Below are 24,069 nucleotides of genomic sequence, written 5' to 3'. Positions count from 1 at the left end.
GAGAGAGAGTCTGGAGAAATTAACACCTCCCACTCCTCCCTAAACAACTGAAAAGTATTTGGAAAGAAAAAGAAAAGTTTCCCAGCAAAACAGGAAGAGCCGGAAGAGGACAAGTTTGCACAGAGCTGGCTCCGCTCTGCGCTCTGCGGGGAGATGAAAGCAAACAGCCGGGAACTCTGCGTTTCTTCTCATCTGTTTCACATTCGCTAGAGGAGGGCGGGCTCGGGGCAAAGGGGCCCACAGGAGCCAGAACCGACCCTGGGTTTTATCTGTGATTGCTCAGCAGTCAGCGCTCCCAGCCGGGGCCTTGACCCCCGCCATCAGTCCTGCTGGCCTCGCTGGGGGCCACCAGCCTCCATAGCCAGACTGTATCAAAGACAGAAACCAGTCACTGGATTTTGGGGTGTCTTTGTACAGAAGCTTAACATTTGCCTAAACTAGCTGGCAGACCAGGGGGGTGTCTTCCTCCTCCCTGCTCACCTCTCTGTTAGAGGGGCCCAAGCGTGGAGATTCTAGACACAGTTTTTTCCACTTAAAAAAAAAATCTTTATTGTTGAGAGTGTTACCCATGTCCCCTTGTCCCCCCATTATCTTAACACATTTTTAAAAATACATATTTTTATTGATTTCAGAGAGGAAGGGAGAGAGAGAAACATCAATGATGAGACAGAATCATCGACCAGCTGCCTCCTGCACGCCCCCTACTGGGGATGGAGCCCACAACCCAGGTATATGCCCTCACCTGACCGGGAATCGAACTGCGACCTCCTGGTTCATAGGTTGATGCTCAACCATTGACCCACACTGGCCGGGCTCTTTCCACTCTTCTTTGCAGCTTTCTGCCTCCTGGGCATCCGTGGAGGCGGTTTGGCCGTGGCGGCTTGAGAAGCAGCCACCCTCGGCACTCAGCACCTCCCCACCATCCGCCGGTTTGGCTCTGGATCAAGCTCACCTACCCGGCTCCCTCTCCTCTTGGGGTGCGTTCTCTCCCAGAGCTTCGTTTCTGCACCGAGCACAGAGCCCACGCTCTCCTCCATGACCTGTGAGGCCCTGCACGTGGGCCCCTGCCCTCCTGGCAGACCTCCGGCTCCCCACCCTCCATCCCAGCCCCGCCGATCTCCCTCAGACCTGCCGGGCATGCCCAGGGCCTTGGCACTTGCTGCTCCTTCCGCTGAGAAAGCTCCCCTCCCAGATCTAGGCGGCTGGCTCCGTTTCCTGGTGCAGGTCTCAACTCAGATGTGGCTCCTCAAACGACCTGCCCTGACCCAGCTGAGCACCCCATCCATAGGTTATAAAAACCCTAGTCTTTCTGTAACACGTATCCGGCCTGAAAATCATCGTTTTGTGTGTTCATTGTCTGTCTGCGTCCTCATAAGAATCTGAGCTTCCTGAGGACGGGGATCTGTCTTTTCTCTGCCATGTCCCCAGTGTCTGGAATCACGTTGGCGCCCAGTAAAGATTAGCTGATTGGCTGGCTACCCAGTGGCAGGGAGCTGAGAGGCACCGGAGGCCCTGCCCGCAGGGAGCTCCTGCCACAGGAGGAGAGGACAGTGACCAGCCAGACCTCTCCTGTGCTCCCGGAGCTCTGCAAACACCACAGGGGGCAAGAGAAGGCTGGCCAGGCCTGCCTGGGCGCCGGGCGTGGCTTCATGCAGAAGGACGTCCCCGAACTGAGTTTGAAACACATGCAGGTGTTTCCCAGGGGAACCAAGGGGGCAAAGGTGTGAAAAAGCAGGGACCATTCAGGAAACAGCAGGCATTTCCATGAGACCAAAGGAAGGGGTGTTGGGATGGGGAGACCCGTGTGGCTCGGTGGTTGAGCGTCGACCTATGAACCAGGAGGTCATGGTTCAATTCCCAGTCAGAGCACATGCCCGGGTTGTGGGCCCGATCCCCGGTGAGGGGCATGCAGGAGGCAGCCGAGCAATGATTCTCTTTCATTGATGTTTCTATCTCTCTCCCTGTCCCTTCCTCTCGAAATCCATAAAAATCTATGCAAAGGGTTGTGGGATGGAAGTGAGACCGCGAGGAAGGCCTCCTCCCCGGGAGGAGCTTGGGCTTCCTCCTAGAGACATTGATGATGAACTTGAGAGGGGATTTCATCCCCTGCTGACATTTTGGCTCCTTCCAGCGTTGAAGAGTCTTAAACAGAGGAATGACTCGGTCGGAACGGCCTTTCCAAAAGGTCCCTCTGCCAGAATCGGAGCTCCCCATGTCCCTTGCCCAATTATGACCGTGTTCAGGCATATTTCCAAAGGACTCGACTGCCCTCCTTCTAAAAATAGTTAGCCTTCCCTTGGGGGCGCATAATTTCACAGCACGACGGTTCAGAAGGAACTACGCATGGGTCGTTTCTTTGGGACTCCTGTTGTCACCTGGCTGCACGCCTTCAGCTTTTTTGCCCATAGCTTCCTAAGTCAAATGACATCACATGGCAGATGTCGTCGGGCAGCGGGAGGAGACGAAGGGGGTCCGATGGACAGAGAACTTGTGTTCATCTCAGCGTCTTCCATGTTTGGGTAGAAGCCCAGTGTCCTCAGCAGTGAAGGGGATAATAGTAGCCGCCTTGTGGGATAGTTCTGAGGATTAAATTGGTGAGTGTGGTCTGTAAAACACTTGGAAGACTCATAGAAACATGACGAGTGCTATGTAAAGTGTTTGGTGTTATTTTTGACCAATGCTTTTTCTTTTTTTTTAAAAAAAAAATAGGAGTCATGCCTTTCTTTTTCTTGTTTTTAAAAATATATTTTTATTGACTTCAGAGAGAGGAAGGGAGAGGGAGAGAGAGAAACATCAATGATGAGAGAGACACATCAACCAGCTGCCTCCTGCACACCCTCCACTGGGGATCGAGCCCACAACCCAGGCATGTGCCTTGACTGGGAATTGAACCCTGACCTCCTGGTTCATGGGTCAACACTCAACCACTGAGCCACACCGGCTGGGCTGACCAACACACTTTCCATTTCTACAATTAAATCTGAGTTTTAGTGGAAGAAAAACATGTAAATATATACTGTGTGTGTGTGTGTGTGTGTGTGTGTGTGGGCATCTCTCTTTAGCTGTGAGCTGCCGGGGACATGTACATACATACATACACTTCCACTATCACAGAGAAGAAGGCTGATGGAAACAAACAGATTCATTTGGAATATGGTGTTGGAGAAGAGCTCTACAGATACCCTTGATCACCAGAAGACAAACAAGTGGATTGTAGAGCAAATTAAGCCTGAAACATCGCTGGAGGCAAAAATGGCAGAACGGAAGCTGTCCTATTTCAGGCACAGCCTGAGAAGCAGGGTTCTTTGGAAAGAATAATCATGCTGGAAAAAAATAGAAGGCAGCAGGAAAGGAGGAAGACCAGCTAGGAGATGGATTTTGACTTCACCCATTAAACAGCATGTAACACACACAACAGGAGGTCCGTCAGGGGCGGCCAAAGGAAGGACGGGAGAGCTGCAGCCACGAGCCGAGGAATGCCCGCAGCTCCCAGAAGCCGGATGAGGCAAGGGGCAGGTTCTTAGAGCCGCCGGAAGGACCCAGCCCGCAGATATCTTGACTTCAGCCCAGTGACACTGATTTGGGACTTCCGACCTCCAGAGCTGTAAGGTAACAAGTCTGTGCTGTTTTAAGCCACTGAATTTGTGGTGATTTGTTATAGTCGTCATAGGGAATTAATGCACCCTTATTCCAGCACCCGGACCTCAAGCCTGGGCAACTCTGTCCCTGAAGATTTAGCACAAAGCCTTAACAGGGGCTCACAAAAGCCGCTGAATGAACTAACAAGTGGATTAATGCTTATCCGCTTCATTCAGCTGCCTGTCTCCCCCCCCCCCCCCCCACCCCCAGCCTGAACACACACACACACACACACACACACACACACACACACAGCTACACAGCTCATCTGTCCATTCACCCCACCTCCCCCAGGAGGGCAGCTCTGTTCTTACACCCAAGCCCACTTGAGGCTGGCCAGCAGACAGCTATTTCTCAAAAGGGTGTTGATATTCAGGGGGGAGGGTGATTTCTTCCAAGGTAATAATTGGACAAATCTGCAGAGATGCAGGGACGAGAAGTGGAAATTTTAACATGGTTGGTTTGAAATCTCAAGAACTGGTGTTGCATCACAGAAATGTAAAAACCATCTTCTCTGACAAAACAAGTAATGGCAGCAAGAGACAGCCCTGATCCTCACCACTTCCTCATTCCTCCCCACCTCCATCACAGCCACTAAAATGATAGTGACCTCTGTATTTAAAGACACCAAAAGAGGTCTACTTTATACCTTTAGGGAAGAGAAGCAGATTCCAGACAGTGTGGATCGTGTGGTCCCGTTTTGTTAAAAAGAACGAAGTCAAATGTATACGTGTGTTTATACAGGCATAGAACAGAGGCCAGAAGAAGATTCGTGAAGATGGGGACACATTTCGACGGAGATTATGGACAGTTGCTTTTTTAAATTTTATTTTAATTTACAAAGAACAAGACTGCTGGTGTAATAAAAAATAAAGTTTAAATAATTCAAAATAAAAGAAACGGAGCGTTTGTGTGGCGGGGCTACTTTGTGTCCATTCCCGGGCAGCCCAGGTCTCTCAGCCCCTCCCCGAGCGGGGAGCTGGGTCCAGTCTCCCCTGAGTCATGGCGGAATCCTTAGAAAGACTGCGGGAGGCAGGAGAATGGCGCGGCCTGGGGACCTGGGAGTCAGAAAACATATACGGCAGACATGATCACGAGGGTGGTTTCTACCGAATCATCCGAGGATGACCTGCTTCGGGCTCAGTGTGGGGTGTGGGGAGCCCGCGCTCACCCCGCGCCCTCTCTGTCCCTCCCCCTGTCCCCGCATCGTCCTCCCTGCGGTCTTCACCGGCCGCCTGGGTGAAGGCAGGTGCCGCCCAAGATCTCGGCCTACGGACGGAGGCACCGGACCAACCCGGCCTCGCTGGGCCTTATTCACCCCACCCCGCCCCTTTCCTGCAGTGGCGTATTTGTTTTAATTCATCGGAACTGGTTACAAAACCACACTCCCACGAATACATAAATAATGGATAAGGTGTGGGGTGGGGGGAGAAGGGAGGGCAATGTTTTAAAGAAAATCCCGCAAGGCCTGGCAAGGCAACAGCAAATGCATTTCTGCTGCATCACATTTAACTGTTTGCAAACTTCTGCTGGGAAGGAAGATGCGCAGCGGCTGCAGACTCCACCGCCCTTCCCCGTTTGGGGCCCATTGAGACTTGCGTTGGGGGCGTAGGGTTAAAAGGAGGGAGACGTTGTCGGCTCTCCGGGCCGGGAAGATGGAGAGGGGAGTGAGAGATGTAAGACTGCAGAGCCCAGCTTCCCACAAGCCCAGCATCCACCCGACTCCGTGCCAGGGCTCCCGCAGACCGGCGAGGCCCCTTTAAGAGCCAGCGCGCGCCCCCGCCCCGCGTGCTCTCACTTTCCATAGCAACGGCCCCGGGGGAGGGGGAAGTCCTGGCAACGGCGCGCCCGCCCGAAGGGTCACGTGACGGTCCGCAGCTGGAGCGCGAGCGCGCGCCCCGCCGCGCGCCCGCCCGTCGGGGCCTGTGCGCTGCAGCGCGTGCGCGAGCGGTGCAGCACCGGCCGCGGGAGCAGGGAGTATTATGGGCTGTGGGTGCCGCTGAGCAAGATGGAGCTGTCTGCAGTGGGCGAGCGGGTCTTCGCGGCGGAATCCATCATCAAACGGCGGATTAGAAAGGTGAGCCGCCTCCCGGGGCGGGACGCCGTGTCCCACCGCCGCTGGCCGGCCCGCGGGCCATCGGGGCGCTGCGGTCCCGCTAACCCGGGCTCCCTCGCCCACCCCCACGCCGGCGCCTCCTCGGGTCCCCGCATCCTCCCCACCCCCACTTTCCCCTTTTCCCCCCTCTGTTTTTCAGGGACGCATCGAGTACCTGGTGAAATGGAAGGGGTGGGCCATCAAGTGAGTGTCGCGGGGTCCAGGGACGAGGGGGGAGGGGAGGCAGGGTACGCCAGGCCTTTTTTCCGGGGCGGCGGGGGGGGGGCGCTCAGGTTTGCTCCCTCGCATGTGCCGCTGCCTCCGGTCCTCATTTGCATGTTCTGCATGTGTGACTCGGCAGGTACAGCACTTGGGAGCCCGAGGAGAACATCCTGGACTCGAGGCTCATCGCCGCCTTCGAGCAGAAGTGAGTTTGGGAAGCTGGCAGGGGCGGCGGGGCCGAGGCGCGGCTGGGGCGCCGCGCGGGGGGACGGGGCAGCCGGGAGGGCAGCACCGAGTGGGGCCCGGGAAGGGGCTCTTTTTAACCTTTTGCGTTTCTCCGCCGCAGGGAGAGGGAGCGTGAGCTGTATGGGCCCAAGAAGAGGGGACCCAAACCCAAAACTTTCCTCCTGAAGGTAACCTGGCCCAGCCCCAGCAGCCCCTTCTCGGGCCTCTAGCCCCGGCGCAGCGCGGGGCCTGCAAGGGAGGGAGAGATCGGCGGCCGCCCAGGCGGGCGGGCCTTTCCAGACGGGCCCCAGCTGGGCAGGGGGTGGTTGTGAGCCCCTGGCAGCGACCCCGGCCTGTTCTAGCTTCAGCAAGAGGGTTGTGGAAGTTGGGAGCCGGGAGGGGGATCATCCTCGCTGACAAAATCAGGCTTTGGGGAGGCCAGCAGGGCTCCGGGAAGGAGGTGGGTGAAGCAGGTGGGGGCTGCCCACCTGAGCTGGTGGCAGGGAAGCCCCTTCTGCACCGGAGAGCCTTCCTCTTCCCCAGCCTGGAGCCATCTCCTTGCGCTCCGCCTGGAATGAGACCCCAGTGGGGAGAATGAATGTGGGCTCCCTCATGGCAGGGAACAGGGAGAGGCACTGGGAGGCCACCTGCCCCCAGCTTCCCTCTCTCTCGGGATTCGTTCTGCATGCCTTCCCTCCTCACTGAGGGATTCAGCTTGAATTTGACCTTAAGTCACTTCACTTTGAGTTCATCCCCCAGGCTGGGCCACTGGCTTCGGGGCTCTGAGCCTCAGTTCCTTCCTGCCTCTGGCTGTTTCTGGAGGCCCTAATGAGGACTGAGAGGAGGGGAGTGAAAGCATAGCCCATGAGCCTTGGCAAGGGAGGGAGACCTAGCTCCTGAGGAAGCCATCTTAGTTTGGGGATATTTTATTTTATGTTATTTTGCTGGTGAGAAAGAACAGAGTCTGGAAAGGGGAAGGCAAGATGGCAGGCAAGGCTGCAAGTGGGCTTCCCTGGGCAACGGCAGTCTCCGTGTTAGCGCTAAGATCGTCCCAGGGCCCCTTCCCACCCTGACAGCCTGCGACTTCGAGGCGGTTGGTACAGGAAAGGCAGTGAGGACTCTGCAGAGAAGAGGTGTGCAGAATGCAGAAGCTCAGAATCGCCCATCTATCCAAAAGGCTCACAGCCCAGCCAGAGTGGGGTGGGCGTCTCCAGCCTCGCCTCCCCACCCAAAAGAACTTGTTTAAGGACTTGCTTTGGATTTAAAGCAGAAGTGAAAGAAATGTTGGTTTCCAGAATGACATGTGTCTGTAACCCCGGGCCCCTGATCTACACATGTCTTAGGGGGTCCATGAAGCAGCCTTAACCCTTGATGCTTCTTAGGAGCAATTATGCAGAGCAGCTAGAGGGCTGGTGTGACCGCCTCTCAGCGCTGCTGGAGCACCCTCTAGCGGTGAAGCGAGTAATGACAAGTACTGATTCACAAAATGCCTTTTTTTTTTTTTCTTTTTAATAGTTTTAGTTCCTGAGCTGGCTGTGGGCCTAATGCAATGCTGAGTCCCCACATGGATTATCTCCTTTAATACTCTCAACACTCTATGAACTGGGGAGTATTATCTCCATTTCACAGATGAGAAAGTCAAGGCCCATGGAGGAGAATTGACTTACCTGAGATCCCATCACCCAACTTTATAACTTCATCCTGTCCTTTTCTTCACCCTGTCCTTAGAGAGTACACATCAGAGTAAGGGGCAAGGGGGAAAGCACACACAGGAAACCATGAAGGGACAGGGGGTGCAGAAGCGGATGAGAAGGCCTTGACTGGGTGACGGAGATCAGCTTGATCTGAACCCAATGCCCTGTGAGTCGCTGAGAGGCAATGTGTATAGTAAGCCTGCACTTTCTGCTGGGAACTATTTTGAAGGGAACAGGAGCCCAGGAAGTAGATCACATTATCCCCATTTACACATAGAAAACAGGGCAGAGGGGTTCCTCGGAGCCATGCCTGTCACCCGGTCAGAATACTATAAACACGGGACGTTGGCTGTGGTTGCCATTTTTAAAAAAGAAAATTGTACTTGGTGGGGCAAAAGTAGATTTACAGTTGTTCATATGGAAAATAATACAAAAATAAACTTTCATATAGTCACAACTCTGAACCCACTTTTGCCCCATCCTGTATTTAGGAATTATAAAGGAAGAAATGTTTCTCACGGGAAGTTTGGGAACCATACCTTATTGCTCATCAGCACAGATAAATTAGTATTGATTACTTGCTGCATGCCAGGCGCTGTGCTAAGCAGGTAACATCAGTGATGGCCAAGGAGCCGCTGCGGTGGGCCCTGCTGTGACTGCACAGAGAGGGAAAGAGGCCCACTGAGCCGGGAGTTCATCCTGGAGCTGAGGTTTGCCCACACTCTTAGCCGCTCCCCAGGGACTGTCCGTCACCGCTGGACTCTGTCAGAACCATTATTACAGAGGTCCAAGGGCTCAGGCGATATGCAGAGGGGAACCGCTCCGCCCTGGGGGGATCAGGCAGAGCCAGGATCCCCTAAGCTCCAGCGGGGTTGAACCTGCAAAAGGCCCTCCTTGCTTTCTCCTGCCTTTGTCTGGGAAAGGCTATAAGGGAACCGGGTACTGGCTGGGAGCAAGTTGCTGGTAGCCCTGGCAGGGGAAGGCCAGGCTCTGTGTGCTGCCACCTAGTGGCTGAAAGGGTTGTTGACCAAGCAACACGGCAGGCCCTAAGTGGGAGGGCCTGGCATTAAAGTGTACTTCTCCCACATTTTAATGAAAAATACATCCTTACTTACTCAGCACGTAAGTCAGAAAACACCTCTTCGGGGGTTGTGGTCAAATACAACCTAGTCTTGTGTAAGGGCGGCGCAGGCTACCTCCCAGGTACTGGTTAAGCATCCAGTGGTGGTATGGGGTGAGGTGAAGGGACCCCAAACCACAGATCCCGCTCCCAGGGAGCTCACAGACTATGGAAATGTGGCCTTTTCTTGGCCACCACCATCTCCCACCTGGATGAATGCAGTTACGCCCTAGAGTCCCCTGTCCTACCAGGAGCTAGGTGTCTGTAGGATACAGACCAGTCAGCCACCTCCACCCTCTCTGCAGCCACTGCTTTCCAAAGGCAGGGAAAAGCAAGTAGGGCCTTTTGCAGGTTCAACCCCGCTGGAGCTTAGGGGATCCTGGCTCTGCCTGATCCCCCCAGGGCGGGGCGGTTCCCCTCTGCATATCGCCTGAGCCCTTGGACCTCTGTAATAATGGTTCTGACAGAGTCCAGCGGTGACGGACAGTCCCTGGGGAGTGGCTAAGAGTGTGGGCTCCAGGATGAACTCCCACTCTGCACCTCTCCCTGCCGACTCTGCCCCCACTGTCTCACAGCACCCCTTCAGCAGGCCTCGGGCCCCTGCAACCACCTGGGGCCCAATCAGACTCGAAGGACCAGGGCGCTCCTACTCAGGCTTCGTCCTCCAGGACCTGGGCCCCTATCTGCTTGTCTGGGCCCCACACTATTGTATCAAGTCCCTGCAGCCTAACTGCCTGTAACGTGTCTTCCCCGAGGAGCCAGCCCCCTGTGGAGGCTGTGCGTTCCTAGTTGTGGCCCCACGCAGCTGCACGTCCTCGTCAGCCCTCCCCAGTGAAGGAAGGATAGACGGGCCACGGAGGTCAGCTGATAGGCCTTGTGAGTCCCTTGCTCTGAACCTGGGGGCTCTGGGGCCCTGCCACGCCCAAGTGTCCCACGATGTAGCAGGGAGCTGCTGCCGAGCCCTGGAGAAGAAGAGGTGTCACACCTGGGGGTGCAGTGGCTGGCTGCCCACAGACTGCTCAGCTGCCCTGCGCCCACCATGTTAGTGCAGAGACTGTGAAGTGGTCTGGCCAGTGCAGTCCAAGCTGGCGTGCCGCCTGTTCAAAGGCAGAGGGACCATGGGAACTTGGGGCCCTGTGAGTAGATCACGGGCTGGGGTGCAGAGGGAAGCGGGGAGGGGGGGGCTCCCTCCTTTCTGTCCCCAAGAATTGGTGCGGAGAAGGGCCGGGCCGGCTGGGCAGGGCTCCTTCACAGAGCGGGGTTGGTCCAGGGCTTCCAAGCAAAAGGCTGTTCTCTGTGCAGTGTCCCAAGTGTTGACACTCCTGTCAGCAAGGGCAGCCCCACCGCCTGCCTCCAGGCCCAGGCCGGGCCCTGGCTGAGCTTGCCCAGCTGGTGTGGGTCTCAGCCGGGGCTGGACCAGGTCCGATCTGCCCCCGGAATCGCGTGCACCTGCTTCCCCTGAGTCTCCTTTTATCTCTAAGGTGGGTCAGGAGCGGACCGCCGGTCCTGAGTGCTCAGGGTGGTTTGTGTGAGTGGCTGGCGCAGGGGTGACCAGAGGAGGGCAGCAGGAAGCTGAGCCGCACCAACCCCTCCCCGTACCCACAGGCGCGGGCCCAGGCCGAGGCCCTCCGCATCAGCGATGTGCACTTCTCTGTCAAGCCCAGCGCCAGCGCCTCCTCGCCCAAGCTGCACTCCAGCGCAGCCGTGCACCGGCTCAAAAAGGACATCCGCCGCTGCCACCGCATGTCCCGCCGCCCCCTGCCCCGCCCAGACCCCCAGGGGGGCAGCCCGGGCCTGCGCCCGCCCATCTCGCCTTTCTCGGAGACCGTGCGCATCATCAATCGCAAGGTGAAGCCTCGGGAGCCCAAGCGGAACCGCATCATCCTGAACCTGAAGGTCATCGACAAGGGCACGGGCGGAGGGGGCGCTGGGCAGGGGGCCGGAAACCTTGCCCGCCCCAAAGTCCCCTCTCGGAACCGAGTCATCGGCAAGAGCAAGAAGTTCAGCGAGAGCATCCTGCGCACGCAGATCCGCCACATGAAGTTCGGCACCTTGGCGCTGTACAACAAGCCGCCCGCGCCCGGCCCCCTGCCGGCCCCGCCCGCCAGCAAGGCCGACCTCGCCGGCTCCGCCGCCCCGGGGCTGCTCCTGGCGGCCCCCGCTGCCTCCTATGATGCCCGCAGCTCCAGCTCCTCCGGCTGCCCCTCGCCAGCACCACAGTCCTCCTCCGACCCTGACGACTCGCCCCCCAAACTGCTCCCCGAGACCATGAGCCCATCGGCCCCCGACTGGCAGGAGCCTGAGGTGCTCGACCTGTCCATCTCTCCCGAGTCGGCAGCCACCAGCAAGCGGGCCCCTCCCGGCGCCGCTCCATCTGCCAGCCAGGAGCCTCCCCCCGCCCCCGAGCCCGCGGGCGCCCCTGAGCCGGAGGCTGGGGACTGGCGCCCTGAGATGTCCCCCTGCTCCAATGTGGTCGTCACCGACGTCACCAGCAACCTCCTGACCGTCACTATCAAGGAGTTCTGCAACCCTGAGGATTTCGAGAAGGTGGCTGCTGGGGTAGCAGGCTCTGCTGGTGGGGGCGGCAGCAGTGGGGTGAGCAAGTGAGGGGGCTCCAGCAAGGAGGAGGCTTGGGGGGGCCCTCCTGCCGAAGGTCACACTCTTGCTCCCACCCCCACCCTCAGACACCTGCCTGTGCTTTGCTTGTTTCCAGTGGCTCAATGTTACCCCTGGGATGGGTGGGCAGTTGGAACCCCTGAAGCCTGTGGGGTCAGTCCTGGACCAGATTAGGGCTGCAGTGGGGCAGAGGCCCTGGCAGTCCTCTTGTCATGTGGCACCCCTCTCCCCATGCACCGTGGGGCCCACTGGGCGGCTCCTACGGAGTCCCAGAACCTGGGGTTCAGCTGCCGCCTCCACGTCCTGCCCTGCCTCCCCAGCTTGCTTCCAGCTCACGCACGCAGCATCTGATTTCTCGGTGCTAACCGGGCAGCCGAGGGGCCCCTTAGGAGACCCCTCAGCATGGGCACCATTCCTCTCCTTCCTCCAGGTGCCCGGGCAGAAGGGCAGGGATGGCAGAGCCCAGACGGGTTGAGGAGCCCAATGAGGGTGGCAGTGCCCAGAGCATGGGTCCGCCCACTTCTGGAGGAGACTCAAGCGCTCCTTTAGGCCCCACCCACCTCTCCTAACCCGTCTGGCAGGTGGGGGAGCTGGCAGGACCTCACCTGCCTCAGCCTCCCAGCGGCTAAAGGCCCCTTCAGTTCACGACCAAAGGTGCTACAAGAACCTGCCGGACGCTTCCAGCCCTGCGCGTGCGCGTGCATGTGCAGCCACTTGCTGTGCGTGTGTTGCCGTGTGCACCGGCACGGGTCCAGGCTTTCCAGGCCGCACTTGGGTTCCTCAGACAGGCTCGTCCAAGGCCTGGACCTTCCCTTGCCACCAGCTGGGCCTGTGGAGGCCGCCAGGCCTACCTCCCGGCCTGGTGTGCTGGGCATGCATCCCCACGCCCGTCTCCCTCGGGGTGGGCAGGCTGACGGGCCAGGCCTCTGTGCTGCGCACATGGCATGGGGGGGCCTGAAGTCGCGAAGGGAGACCCCGTCCGAGCGTCCCCGTCCTCCTGGGTGCTGTGGGGGAGGGGGAGCCTGGCACTGTGTCCCGGGGTCTCCCGCTTCTCGCCCCCTCTCGCCTGCTTCTAACCGCTGAGGCTCTCACGGCGCAGCCTGCCCGCAGCAGCGGGAGGCCTGTGCCCCGGGCAGCGTTCTCCCTCTGCTGCCAGGGAGCTGCGGCGGCCGTGCCAGTGGCAGAGACCAAAGCCCGGTTTTAATCCAGACACTGGAGGACAGGCAGGCCGAAGGGGGGTGCGAAGAGGGGCCTGTTTTCTTCGGAAGAGCAAGGGTTTGAGGGCCCGGGGTCTGGTGCGCTGGGGGAGGCAGCCTGGGCCACTGGCTGTCACGGTTTGGCATGAGGGGCACGCCCTGTGCCCTGCGGGAGGCTCGGTGTCGCTCCCTGGTGTGTGCGGTGACAGGTGTCAGCTCTGAGCGTGAGGGCAGACGGTAGGAGGAGGGAATCCAATTAGGGAACAGAAAGTGGGAGGACTCGTTCTTTCGTCTCCCACCAGGGGCTACAGCCTGGCCTCTGGCCCTCCCCACCCCAGGGTGTAGAGCGAGGGCCCTCAGAGGGTTTGGGGGGCTGGCACTCCCGGACCCTCCCACCTGCCCTTAGTGTTGGCTCTGTGGCTGTCCAAGTGCCAATTGGCTGCCCCCCAAATAAGGGCTGGTTTTCTCCTCTGTCCTTGGAGGTGATTCCCCCGACCCCGCACCCCAGGTGAGCGACCACCTGGGTGTCAGTTCCAGGTGTCCCCAGAGACCATAGAAATGTGTTTTCCTGAGAGTCTGTGTCATTCGTGACTTTTTTTGTAAAGAAGTTGTGTTTTCAGAGGTGATTTTATGACAGGAAAGTGAAAGAATTAGTTTTGCAAAAAACAAAAAAGAGGATAAAAAAGAAATAGAAAAAAATATTGTGGGGTTCCTATGGGGTTGGGGAGGGAGGGGAGAAAGATATTTAAAGAAAAACTGGTAACGCAGTGATTGCACAGGTGAGGTGGCAATGTGAGGGCAGGAATGGAGGGCGGGCCGGCTGTGGCCGCTGCCTGCCTTTCTGGTGAGGCAGAGTGAGCCCTCCCCCTGGGCCCAGACCCCGGCCTGCCCTCCTCCAAGGAAAGGATGACAGCTGGTTCCGAGGGAAGGAGCCGAAAGCTGCAGGGGCCAAGCACATGGAGCTGGGATTTGGGGAGGGGGGCAGGCTACGGGACGCACCGTTGGCGACTTCTCCAGGAGGCTGGTGAGAGGTGCCGTTGGGTGTCTTGCTCTCCTCCATTCCTTCGCTTGTCGGGCCATCCGGTCCCTACCACTCCCACCCCATGGGGGACGTCTCCCTCCCCATCACCCAAAGACCAGGACACCCCTGCGCTTCCCTGGCCAGGGAGGGGGTACAGGCTTCAGGAAGACAGAGCTGTGGACTCTGGGAGACAGGTGGTGACCCTAAGGGATTGGGGGTTACCATGGAGAGAAGGGAATGCCTACCCCTTCTCTTTCCACTGGTGGGCGGGTTGCTACCCTGACCCCTAGCCTTGCAGAGGCACGCATGCACACTGCTCGGAGATGAGCAGCTCCCTGGGGGCCCGCGTGGGCGGTGTCACGAGCAAACGGCCCTCCTTACCTCTCCCGGGGTGGCTGGGGCAGGGGCCGGAAGCACCCACACACTCTTGCACGGATCAGCCTCCCATGGGCCCTTCCCCTTGCTGCTTTCCACTTGCCTAATTAAGGTCATGTCCCCTTAATGCAGAAGTTGCAGTCTGGTTTGCTTTATTTTTACATGTGAACACCCCCACAGCCGATCTCCCATGTTCAAGTATCGGTTGGGGCATCGGTCATGTCCCCTTATGCCACCCCTTCCTACCCACATGTCATAGGAAACAGGTGAGGTTTGGTGTCTCTGGTTTGAGATGGGAAGTTGGGACCATCCCTGTGTTCCCCTCTCTGACCCTCATTTGCCCATCTGTGAAATGGGTGTATGGGGAGCAAGGCCTCTGTAAAGCACGGCTGGTGTCCAGGCAGCGGCTGAGGGTTAGGTAAGTGGTGGTTGAGGTTGCTGGCCCGGGGCCTCCCGCCTCCCACAGCCCCTTTTGTTCTCACCCTGCTGAGGGGTCAGGGTCACACTGAGTTCCGTCCTTCCTCTGCTCCGGAGAGGTGATGGTCAAGTCCCCAGCCTCATTGTGAGCTGGGCAGGGTTGGAGGGATCGCCCCATTTATGGAAACGGCTCCTAGAGGCAGAGATGCTTCATGGGGCTGTTCTGGCCTTTGGCATTTTTAAAGCCCCTTTAAATGCTGGGCCCTGGAGCCACCAGAGAGCTGGCAGGCTGCCCCTGAGCCAGGGGTCCTGGGTGAGGGGTCGGCCCGGAGTAGGAAGTGTTCGCTCGGGCGTGAGGGTGGAGGTGAGCCGCCACCAGCCTTCCTGGGCTCTGGGACCCAGGTGAGCACGCCATCTCCCACCTTTGGGGTCAGGGGGTTGGTTTGGTTTTGCACTTGGCCCCCCGGACGTGGAGCCCCACCTGTCAGCTCCACGCGATGCACTAGCCCACGGCAGCTGGGGGCTTGTATGGTTTAGGAATCACTTTAAAAAAAGGAAAGTGTTTCAAGGTTTTTGTTTTTCTATCTGCATCTCCTCTCAGACTCAGAAAGCCCAGAACCACGGCCTCAAACTGCAGGAGAGGGTCTCCCAGCCCGACCCATCTTGCTGACAGTCACCAAGATCCTAATGGGCAGCTGGATGGGGACAGAACCCCACCTCCCAGGCCTGCGGGCCCCCCTTCCCCCCCAAGGAGTCAGCGCCTCACTCCAATAATGAGTGAGCCCCTACTGTGTGCAATGCTTCCGCCAGGCCAAGGGGGGCTGATGGTAATGGGGGACCCTCCACAAGAGGCCAGCATAGAAGGAACGGTTCTGGGGCCCGCCCCGGCCTTGGCCAGAGTGGAGATGGAGACTTCTTTTTTGGTTTTAATTTAAAAACACAAAGGCCTAAAGAAATGTATCTTATAATTTTTTTTAATTTTTGAAAAGCTCATTTAATGAATTGTGCACGGATGAATTCTATATATATAAAATATACATATATAGCTCTATATTTGGGGAGGGCACTCTCTTTTCTCTTTCTCATTTTAAAAATGAAGTGTTGTTGCCTTTGTCTGTGGTTCAACCATCCAGCTCCCAGCTGGCTAAACTTTGCCTCCAGTGGTTAAAGAGAGGAAACGGGGAATCGGCAGGCCCCCCTGCATGAGGGGTCCCCGTCCACCTGCCCTGCCCCAGAGGCTGCGGGGGGAGAAGACGGCCTGTTTCGGGTGTGGGTTTCGGTTCTGTTCTGGATTCGGTTGTTTCTGGGTCGGGGGAGGGGGGTTCGTGCTGATTACTCTCGTCTTGTACGTTTTGTTCTGCTGCTCTTTGATATTGTATCAATGCCAGGAAGGGGGGTGGAAAGCTTCTTGCTCCCCAAATAAATTGTCACATTCCAGCGCTGAGGTCTGGCCCCTGGCTGGGGGTGTCTGTCTCATTTCTTCCTCTGACGGGTCTGCGGAGAGATCGGCCTGCCTCCTGCCACCGGTGACGGCCTGCCCCACTCCCTCTGCCTCACAGCCTGGAGGGAGCTGAGCTGGCGGTGCGTGCCCATCACCTCCTGGCCCCTGGAGAATGCCTACTAGGCAGGCCCGTGGAGGGTCCGCCATTGCCTGCCCGCCCCCCCCCCCCTCCCGTTGGAATCGCATCACCACAGAGGGGCTGTGGGCGGGGTCCCTGGCGAGCTTATCACCCAGAGCCCGGAGAGCAGCCCAGCAGGGGCATGGCTGCCGGGCAGTGGCTCCCCAGTTGGGCGCGATGTTTTGCTAACAAGGAGGTTGGGAGAGACTCCTGGCACTCATGTGCCTCCTCTGGTCGGACGAGCCCTCTTCCCTGCAGGTGCCCATGGCTTTACAGGCAGCACCAGGCAACCCCCTTCCTCAGGCCTGCGCTCTGCCCAGGAGCTGTCCCTCTGTATCCACTCGCCAGGCCTCGATTGGGTGTCCTGTCCAGCCCCCGCCCCTCCCCCTTCTCTCCGCTCCCCGCAGGTCCCACCCACCCTCCTTCCTCAGAGCCTCCGTCTGCCAGGCTCCAGCTTCCTGCACCAGCCCTGCCTCAACCTCTAGAGAGCCCCCACCCTCGGGGTCCTGTCCTCCCTCAGCCTGGCAGCCCGCTCAGGGTGCCTGCCCCCTCCCTGCCCCAGGGGTTCTCTCAGGTGCCCCTCACCGCCCTGTGGTCTGGTCCCTCCCTGTCCCCAGTGCCAGCAGGACACATGGGAGCCTGGCTCTGTCTGCGACTGGTCCTAGACACAGGCCCAGGATCCGGCAGGTGGGTGGGAAGGCGGGCGAGGGGCTGGAGTCCAGCCGTGAAGTCAGGGCCGGCCCTCCTCACAGCACCTGCCCCAGGTCCCCCGCCCCTTGCCTCCCCGCTGGTCACTCCTCCCCCACCCGTGCCCAGTGAGGCCTGGAGTGACGAGCCGTGTCAGGAGGGTCACGGTGACCAGCTCACCTGCCCGAGGTGACACGGTGGCACTCAGGTGGCCCCCAGGCCCCCAGCTCTGGGCCTGAGCACATGGGACTGCCCTTGTCAGAGCCTGAGCACGTGGGACTGCCCTTGTCCGGTGAGTGTGCCCTGAGGTTAGAGTCACTGGGTCCCTTACCACAAGGCAGGCCATTGCTTTGAGCAGCTACATCTGTTACTGATTGCGGGGGAAGGAGTGTGACCCAGGCAGCTTCGTGATGAGGGTCGAGGGTTTGTGAGGGGGGCCAGGCAAGATCCTGCAACTCGGCTCAGAGAGCCTGACGCCACAACACCCCGTCTGAAGTGGGTCGGTGGGGTACACGCAGCTGCTGCTGGGGTCCATCTGCCCTGGCCCCCACCCCTTGCCTCACCCTATTCCTGGACCTCACGGGCTACAGGTGAGCTGTGGGGTGAAGCTCAGGAGTGGGCAGGTAAGGACGAGGGGTCGGAATGGGGTGAGAATGATAATTTTGCAAAATTACGTGGTCATTTTGTAGAAGCTGGTAATTCCGACCTTGTCAAGTTGTGCCTGAAGTGCAAAGGGGGTCAGGGTGGAGGCATCTAAGTGCCGACCCCCTCAAGCCAACGTGTCCATCCCGTACCCCCATTCAGGCTGCTGGCTTCTGAGCTCACACAGCAGAAAGGCCTGTGCGGGGGGGGGGGGGGGGGGGCTCTGTGGAAGGGGTTCAGGGGGCATGGGGGACATCTGTAATACTGTCAACAATAAATTTAAGATTTTTTTTACTTTAACTTAAAAAAGGCCTCTGGCCCTGACAGGCTGAGCTCTGCAAGAACCCCAATCACAGCGGTGGGGACATGAAGGCAGTGGCAGGCGCCCCCCCACCCCCTCCCAAAACCTGGCCTCCAGGCAGCCATGCACTCTGAGCCGCTGATCAGAGCAGGTGTGAGGGCGCTAACTTGCAATCACTCTGGTGAGCTCTCCGAGGCCTGGGCCGAGGCAGAGGGGACAACGGAAGGGGCCAGAGAGAGAGGTTTGGGACATTGAGGATTTGGTGGTTGGCTTTGCGTGCTCGTGAGAGGGGCCTCTCACAACACGCTGGGGCCTGCTGTAGGCAGGGGAGTCAGCATGGGAGGAAGGTGAGCCAGGCAGAGGGTCTGGGAACGATTTTCACCCGTGGAATTGAGGCTTGGAACAAGTTCCCGTCCACGCAGGCATTGCTGGAGAAATCTGTCCCTTTATGGAAGCCTCTGTCCCAGGCGCACCTCAGCTCTGAGAGGGCTGGTCACCACTGGGGACTTAGGTGCTTAGGTCCAGAGGAGGGGATACCCAGCCCCTTCCCCCTCCCGCCCCCATCAGACAGAGGAGGCGGCAGGGCAGGGTGGGGGCAGTGGGCTTCCAGGCCACTCGGAGGCAGGAGTGGAACCAGGTTTCAGGCTTAGTGGACGTAACCTCCTGCAGAGCTGCTCTGCGGGACACTAGGTAACTACGGCAGACCTCGCTTAAACACCCCCTGAGCTTCCAAAACAGGAAGGAAACACAGGTACCCAACCCCCAGGGAAGCCAAACCGAGTGACGAGCAGAGGCTGATGTCTGGCTGGGTGGGTGGGTGGGTGGGTGGCACGGGGACAATCGTGGGGCGCTGTCGGCCTTTGCTGACCCTGGGAACCAGGAGTCTGGGTTTTACATCTCTGTAGGGATGGGAGACCAGGCCTTGGGCCCTTGCCAAAAGAGATTCGGAACCAAGACACCTGAATGAAGGTGAAGCCAAATCCTCAATGAAAGAGCAAACAAGAGGGGAAATCGCCCTTTTACAAAAAGAGGGAGAAGTTGTCAGTCATTTTTCAGCTCCTTTGGAAAATTAAAGAGTCTCATTTAGGAAACTGTAAGTCCAGGCTTTCCCTGACACAAATTTGAGGCTTGAATTTTCATTAACCACACGGTCTTAGAACTCCCAAGTCTGGAAATTAATACAAAAGGCACCCACAGAGCGCGTGGCAGCACCCAACGCAAGCCTCTCTGGAGGGCCTGCCCCACCGTCAAGGCCGCACGGGATTCTCACACATAAAACCCTTGGAAGCATGAGCTCACAATCCAAAATTCCAAAACAGACAAACCCTCAAGACACAAAGACAAACAGCTGAGCCACAAACAGTATCTATAGAATCCTGCCCCCGAATCGTTATTTTCCAGCACACGATGATTTCCAAAAATTATCATGTACATCACGTAGAAGGACATAACGCAAGTCCCAATAAATTTCAAGAAATTGGCACCGTGGATCACGTATAATTAAGTTAAAAATCCAAAAACAAAAGGATAACTAAAAAGCAAAACCTCATGTATTTGGACAGCAGCCCAGGTCTCTCTTTCCTCTGCATCTTGCTCCCTCCCCAACCTTCTGAAGCCTCTAGAACAATGAGCTTCCAGGAGGGATGTGGAAATGCTAATGGGCGGCAGACACCCAGGAGGTGCCCAGCAGATCAGAGTGGAAGCTCAATGGGAACAGATCTCCCTCTGGTCCCCCTACAGGGGATGTGACCTTCATTAGAACAAAAGACCAGTTTCTTCTGTCTTTTCCGAAGGATGAGCTCAGAGTGTGACAAAGACATGAGCCACCATTTACACGGCAGCCGCCAGCCCTCAGCCTTTATGAGCCAGAGGGTCTGGGAGGCCTCCGTGCGGGGACAAGGTGGGCTGATGAAAATGGGACAGAGCCCGTGGCAGGGGGTGTCGGTGCTGTGACATAAAGGCAGGCACCCTGCCAACCGCCCCCTGCCTACCTTGCCTGAGGGTCTAAAGCCCCAGCATGAGCAACACGCTCTTTTGGGGTGGATTTGGAGGTCTCTAGGGGTTCTGTTAAGGACTGATGCTCTCATCTGTGCACAAGGCAAATGTGGACTTTGCCCCCCACGGGGGCTCATTAAAATGATCGTCCTCGCACAGGCCCCCTCGGCAATGCCCGTGGGCACTTTTCCTGCAGTGGCGACCTAGAGGAGGCTTGCTGGCCTTGTCATCCCTGACCTCTCCCCACTTCTCATCCGCCTGCGTGCCCACCTGTCACATCTCAGACACCAGAAAGAGACCCCGGCCAGGTTCAGGTGGCCAGGTTTGAGGCTGCTGGGTCACTTGCCCACGTGGGGCTCGGAGCTCCTTAGCAGTAAAGGAGCCAGGACTGCCTACGTGGCAGGTAACTTGGGGGGACTGAAGGTGATGGCTGTGAAAGGGGGGACGCTCACACACAGCGGGGGGGGGGGTAAGAAGAGGCGTCTTCCAGGTCTCCGTACCCAGCCCGCTCCCCTAACTTCCAGGCTGGGTGTCCCAGCTGTGCTCACCCATTCTTGGTGCCTTCCTCCCAGGAGACAGCTTAGTAGAAACACCGTGGAGGCATCCAAGCTCTGCCAGCTGTGTGACCTCAGGCCAGCCAATCACCCTCTCTGGGCCTCTGTATCCTCTTCTGTAAAATGGAAGAGAGGGCCTCCTTTAATCACCCTTCCCAACTCAGAATTACCTCAGGATAAGCAACCTGCGCAGAGTGGACTTTACAAGGATTCGCTCATTAAACGCTCAGCCAGAGAGTGCAGGACCCACAATGTCTAGATGAGGGGACTGAGACCCAGGACAGTGAGGTCACTTGTTCCAAAACCCCTACAGGCAGAGGCAGAATGTGATCCCATACCGCCCCCCCCTGTGCCCGCATCCTCCCTGCAGAGCGCGGTGGGCGAGGGCAGTCACTGGAGCGGGACTGTCTGTCCACGTGAGACCCTGGGCAAATAGTGTATCTCCGCTGGGCCTCAGTTTCCCCATCTGTAAAATGGGGGATGAGGGTAACACTCCCTTCCTCGTGGGATTGCTCCGCTGCGTGCGCCACCAGCCAGGCTCTGAGCTGCACACGGGGCTTGACTGTGCATTAACCCTCCCGTGGAGCAGCCGGGAGAAGGCAGAGAGGCTGAGTCACTGGCTCCGGGGGGGCTGTTAGGCAGTTGTGACGCTGGGATTGAACCCGAACGCCCGGACTTCCAAGTGCCTGCTCCCAGCCATCTGCTCCACCTCATGTGACGGCCTCCAACTCCACGCTCAACACCCGTCTCCCTGCACACCGGCACCCGCCGCCGCTGACTCACCGCCCCCCTGAGCGGGCCTGAACCCCGCGCCGGGACGTTGACTCATCCTTTCCCGGCCAGTCACCGCGCCAGTGACTAACTGACCCCTTAATGGAAATGCCACTCAGACCCCTCCCTCCTCAGCCCTGCTGCCCGCTCCCGTCCAGACCCCCCGAGCCGAGGACAATGTCACCAAGTACCCCTGTGCCAAAGTCTGGGCCAAAACCTCAGCCCTCCAAGGCCGTGGCCGAGAAGCCGGTGGGAGGTGGGCGTGGGCCTCGCTCCCCAGCCTCAGCCCAGAGAGCCCGAGAGCATGGCATGTGTCCCCCGGAATTTGGGAGGGGAGGTGACTAGGGACAAAAGTGGGGGGCGGCTAGAGTTACCCGTTTCCAGCAGGCAGGGACCAGGCAGCTTTGGGCACAGCCGCACGCCCAGCATCCTGGGCCCAGCAGGAGCCGTGCCGAATGTGGCTGGTTTGAGGTCATGTTGAACTAGGATCCTGCCCCAGGAGAACTGGGGGGCGGGGGGAGGGGGTGCCACGTGATCCTATGAGAAGAACCTGTGTTGGGCGGACCCGGAAGACAGATGCACCTGCCTGTCGGGATGCTCTGCCCAGGCAGGACCTGCAGCGGGGAGACCTCTAGTGGGGAGGCAGGCGGGGTCTCTGAAGAACCCACAAATGTGTCCCTAATGAGGAAGAGCCAGTTTCCAGGCACCTGACCCTCCTGAGCGCACCTGACCTGGCCAGTCACCCGCCACCTCTGTCCTCCCTGCCCCAAGCTGCAGCCCTGCGGAGACCAGAGGCACCTGTGGGGGCGGAGGTGGGGGGAGCGGGGCCCGTGGGCCGCCCTCCTCATAACCAGGTGTTTGCATTTAAGGAAGACTGGGCTGGGGGAGAGGAGAGGCTTTGGATGGAGCTTAAAGCTTGGCTATCAGACCAGGCTAGTTCAGTATCTAAGAAACAAGGTAAACTCCAGAGTGACTGGGAAAGCTCTGGGCTCGGCCCGAGACTTCGCCCAGAGGCAGGAAGGAGCGGGCCAACAGAACGAGGTGGCCGCTGGGGAAGAGGGAAATGACTCCTGCCCGCGGCCCGCCAAGCTCCGCGCGTCCTGTGTCCCTTCACGGCCTCCGCCTCCTCGCGGGCATTCTGTGTTCCCTTCTGCTGGGCCTGCCCTCCCCGCCCCCCCCCCCCCCCCCCCCGTCCAGCCCCGCCCCAGTCCGTCGGGCGCAAGCCCCCAGAACAGCCTTCCCGGACTGTGTCTCCATCCAGAGACAGCACATCCTCCTGGCCGTGAGCTTGGATGTCTGGGTCGGAATCCCAGCTCCTCAACGTGGCGGCTGAGGGACCTGAAGCAAGTTGCTCAACCTCTCTGTGCTTCAGCGTCGCTATCTGTAGCATCGCGATGGGGAGAGCGGCACAGCGCTTCCCCTGGGGCCTGGGAGGCTTTCCGTGGTTGCACGTGGAACACTCAGTGTTAGCGTTCACCTCCGGCTACCTAGCCTTGGGCAAGTCCTTTTCCCTCCCTGCTTCTCAGTTTCTGTATCGGAGAAAGAGATCATTCCGCGTGGGGATGCATTGGCTGGTGGCTGCAGCTGATGCTGGGGGCAGGCAACCGTCTCTGAGCAGAGAGACCCAGGCCCAGACCCCCGCCAAGCTGGTCCAAGCTTAGGGCTGGCGGGCTCCGCGGGCAGGAGCAGGGAGCGTCCCACCATCCGAGCTGCCTCTCCACCTGGTCTCCTGCACGGCTCTCCTGCCAGCCTCTGGGAGTCTCCCCAACTTGCCACTCTCCTCCCCTAGGGGTCGCCTGGGGTACGTGAGCCAGGCCGGGAAATCCCTGGGATTTGAGGGGGATCTTCAGGGCACCCTCGGTGCCTGACGGACACGCATGAGCGGCTGTCCACGGAGCTCCCGGCCCTCCCCTTGCCCTGGCCCAGTGGTCGGCAAACTCGCTAGTCACCAGAGCCGAATATCAACAGGACAACGACTGAAATGTCTTTTGAGAGCCGAAAACCGACTTCTGCACATGGGCCACGAAGTTTCAATCGCACTGTACCTGCACGCCCGCACGTGGTATTTTGTGGAAGAGCCACACGCAAGGGACCAAAGAGCCGCATGTGGCTTGCGAGCCGCGGTTTGCCGACCACTGCTCTAACCTCATCACAAACCTCTGCAGGGCTCTGTCCACCTCCCCGGCTCTCCTCCTCTCACAGGCCTTTCCTCGCACCGCGGGCAGCACAGGGGTGCCCACGCCCACTTCACAGACCGAGGCAGGCAGGTTCCCAGGGCCCCAAAGCCCAGCTTCCTGCCCCCGAGCGCAGTGTCTGCAGATCCTGGGGGTCATCAGAAACCGCCTCTTCCGGAGACCCTGGTTCCGTCGTGCACAAAGGAAACGCCCCCCGAACACACATCGGATGCCCGTGACCCAGACAGGACGCAGGCGCAGTGCCATGCCTCAAGGACCCCCTCAGCCTTGCGGGGAAGTGACAGGTCAGGGCGATGGACGCTGGGTGAGGGCAGGTCGGGGGGGGGGGGGGGCTGCGGTGGCCAGTGGGTGTAGGAGGATCCTGGGGTCGGGGAAGGGCCTGGAGAAGGGTGGCCTGGGTCCAGGGCAAAGGGAAGTTCCAGGAGGAACTCGGCCGCCTGGTCACGGGGCAGGGAGTGAGAACACAGGATGTGGAATCTGAGAAATTCAATCCCAGGTGTGCACCCCCCGGACCACGGGACCTGGGCAGACTACCGCCTCTCTCCGAGTTTCTACTTTCTTCCTGAGAAACAGGGATGAGGATAAGCTGGGTTCCAGGTGGCCACAGGGAGGGTCCGGCAGAGGAAAGGTGTGGGAGGGGAAGGAAGACCTGGTGGTGGGGCAGTAGGCACACCGGCCCCGCCCT

The 24,069-nt window shown here is 58.8% G+C and overlaps 1 protein-coding gene across 1 annotated transcript; it reads left to right on the top strand.

The window, feature by feature from the left end:
* The first annotated feature begins 5,560 nt into the window (after nt 1-5,560).
* Nucleotides 5,561-16,058, top strand: CBX6 (chromobox 6). Its single transcript, XM_008144611.3, has 5 exons — nt 5,561-5,716; nt 5,895-5,938; nt 6,096-6,161; nt 6,303-6,369; nt 10,601-16,058. Exons 1-5 carry the CDS (start codon nt 5,648-5,650, stop codon nt 11,600-11,602), a joined length of 1,248 nt encoding a protein of 415 aa, XP_008142833.2. The 5' UTR covers nt 5,561-5,647; the 3' UTR covers nt 11,603-16,058.
* Nucleotides 16,059-24,069: the final 8,011 nt, after the last annotated feature.

The sequence above is a fragment of the Eptesicus fuscus genome, chromosome 7, assembly GCF_027574615.1.
Source record: "Eptesicus fuscus isolate TK198812 chromosome 7, DD_ASM_mEF_20220401, whole genome shotgun sequence".
In the NCBI taxonomy this organism is placed as follows: domain Eukaryota; kingdom Metazoa; phylum Chordata; class Mammalia; order Chiroptera; family Vespertilionidae; genus Eptesicus; species Eptesicus fuscus.
This window is presented reverse-complemented; position numbering and strand designations above follow the sequence as displayed.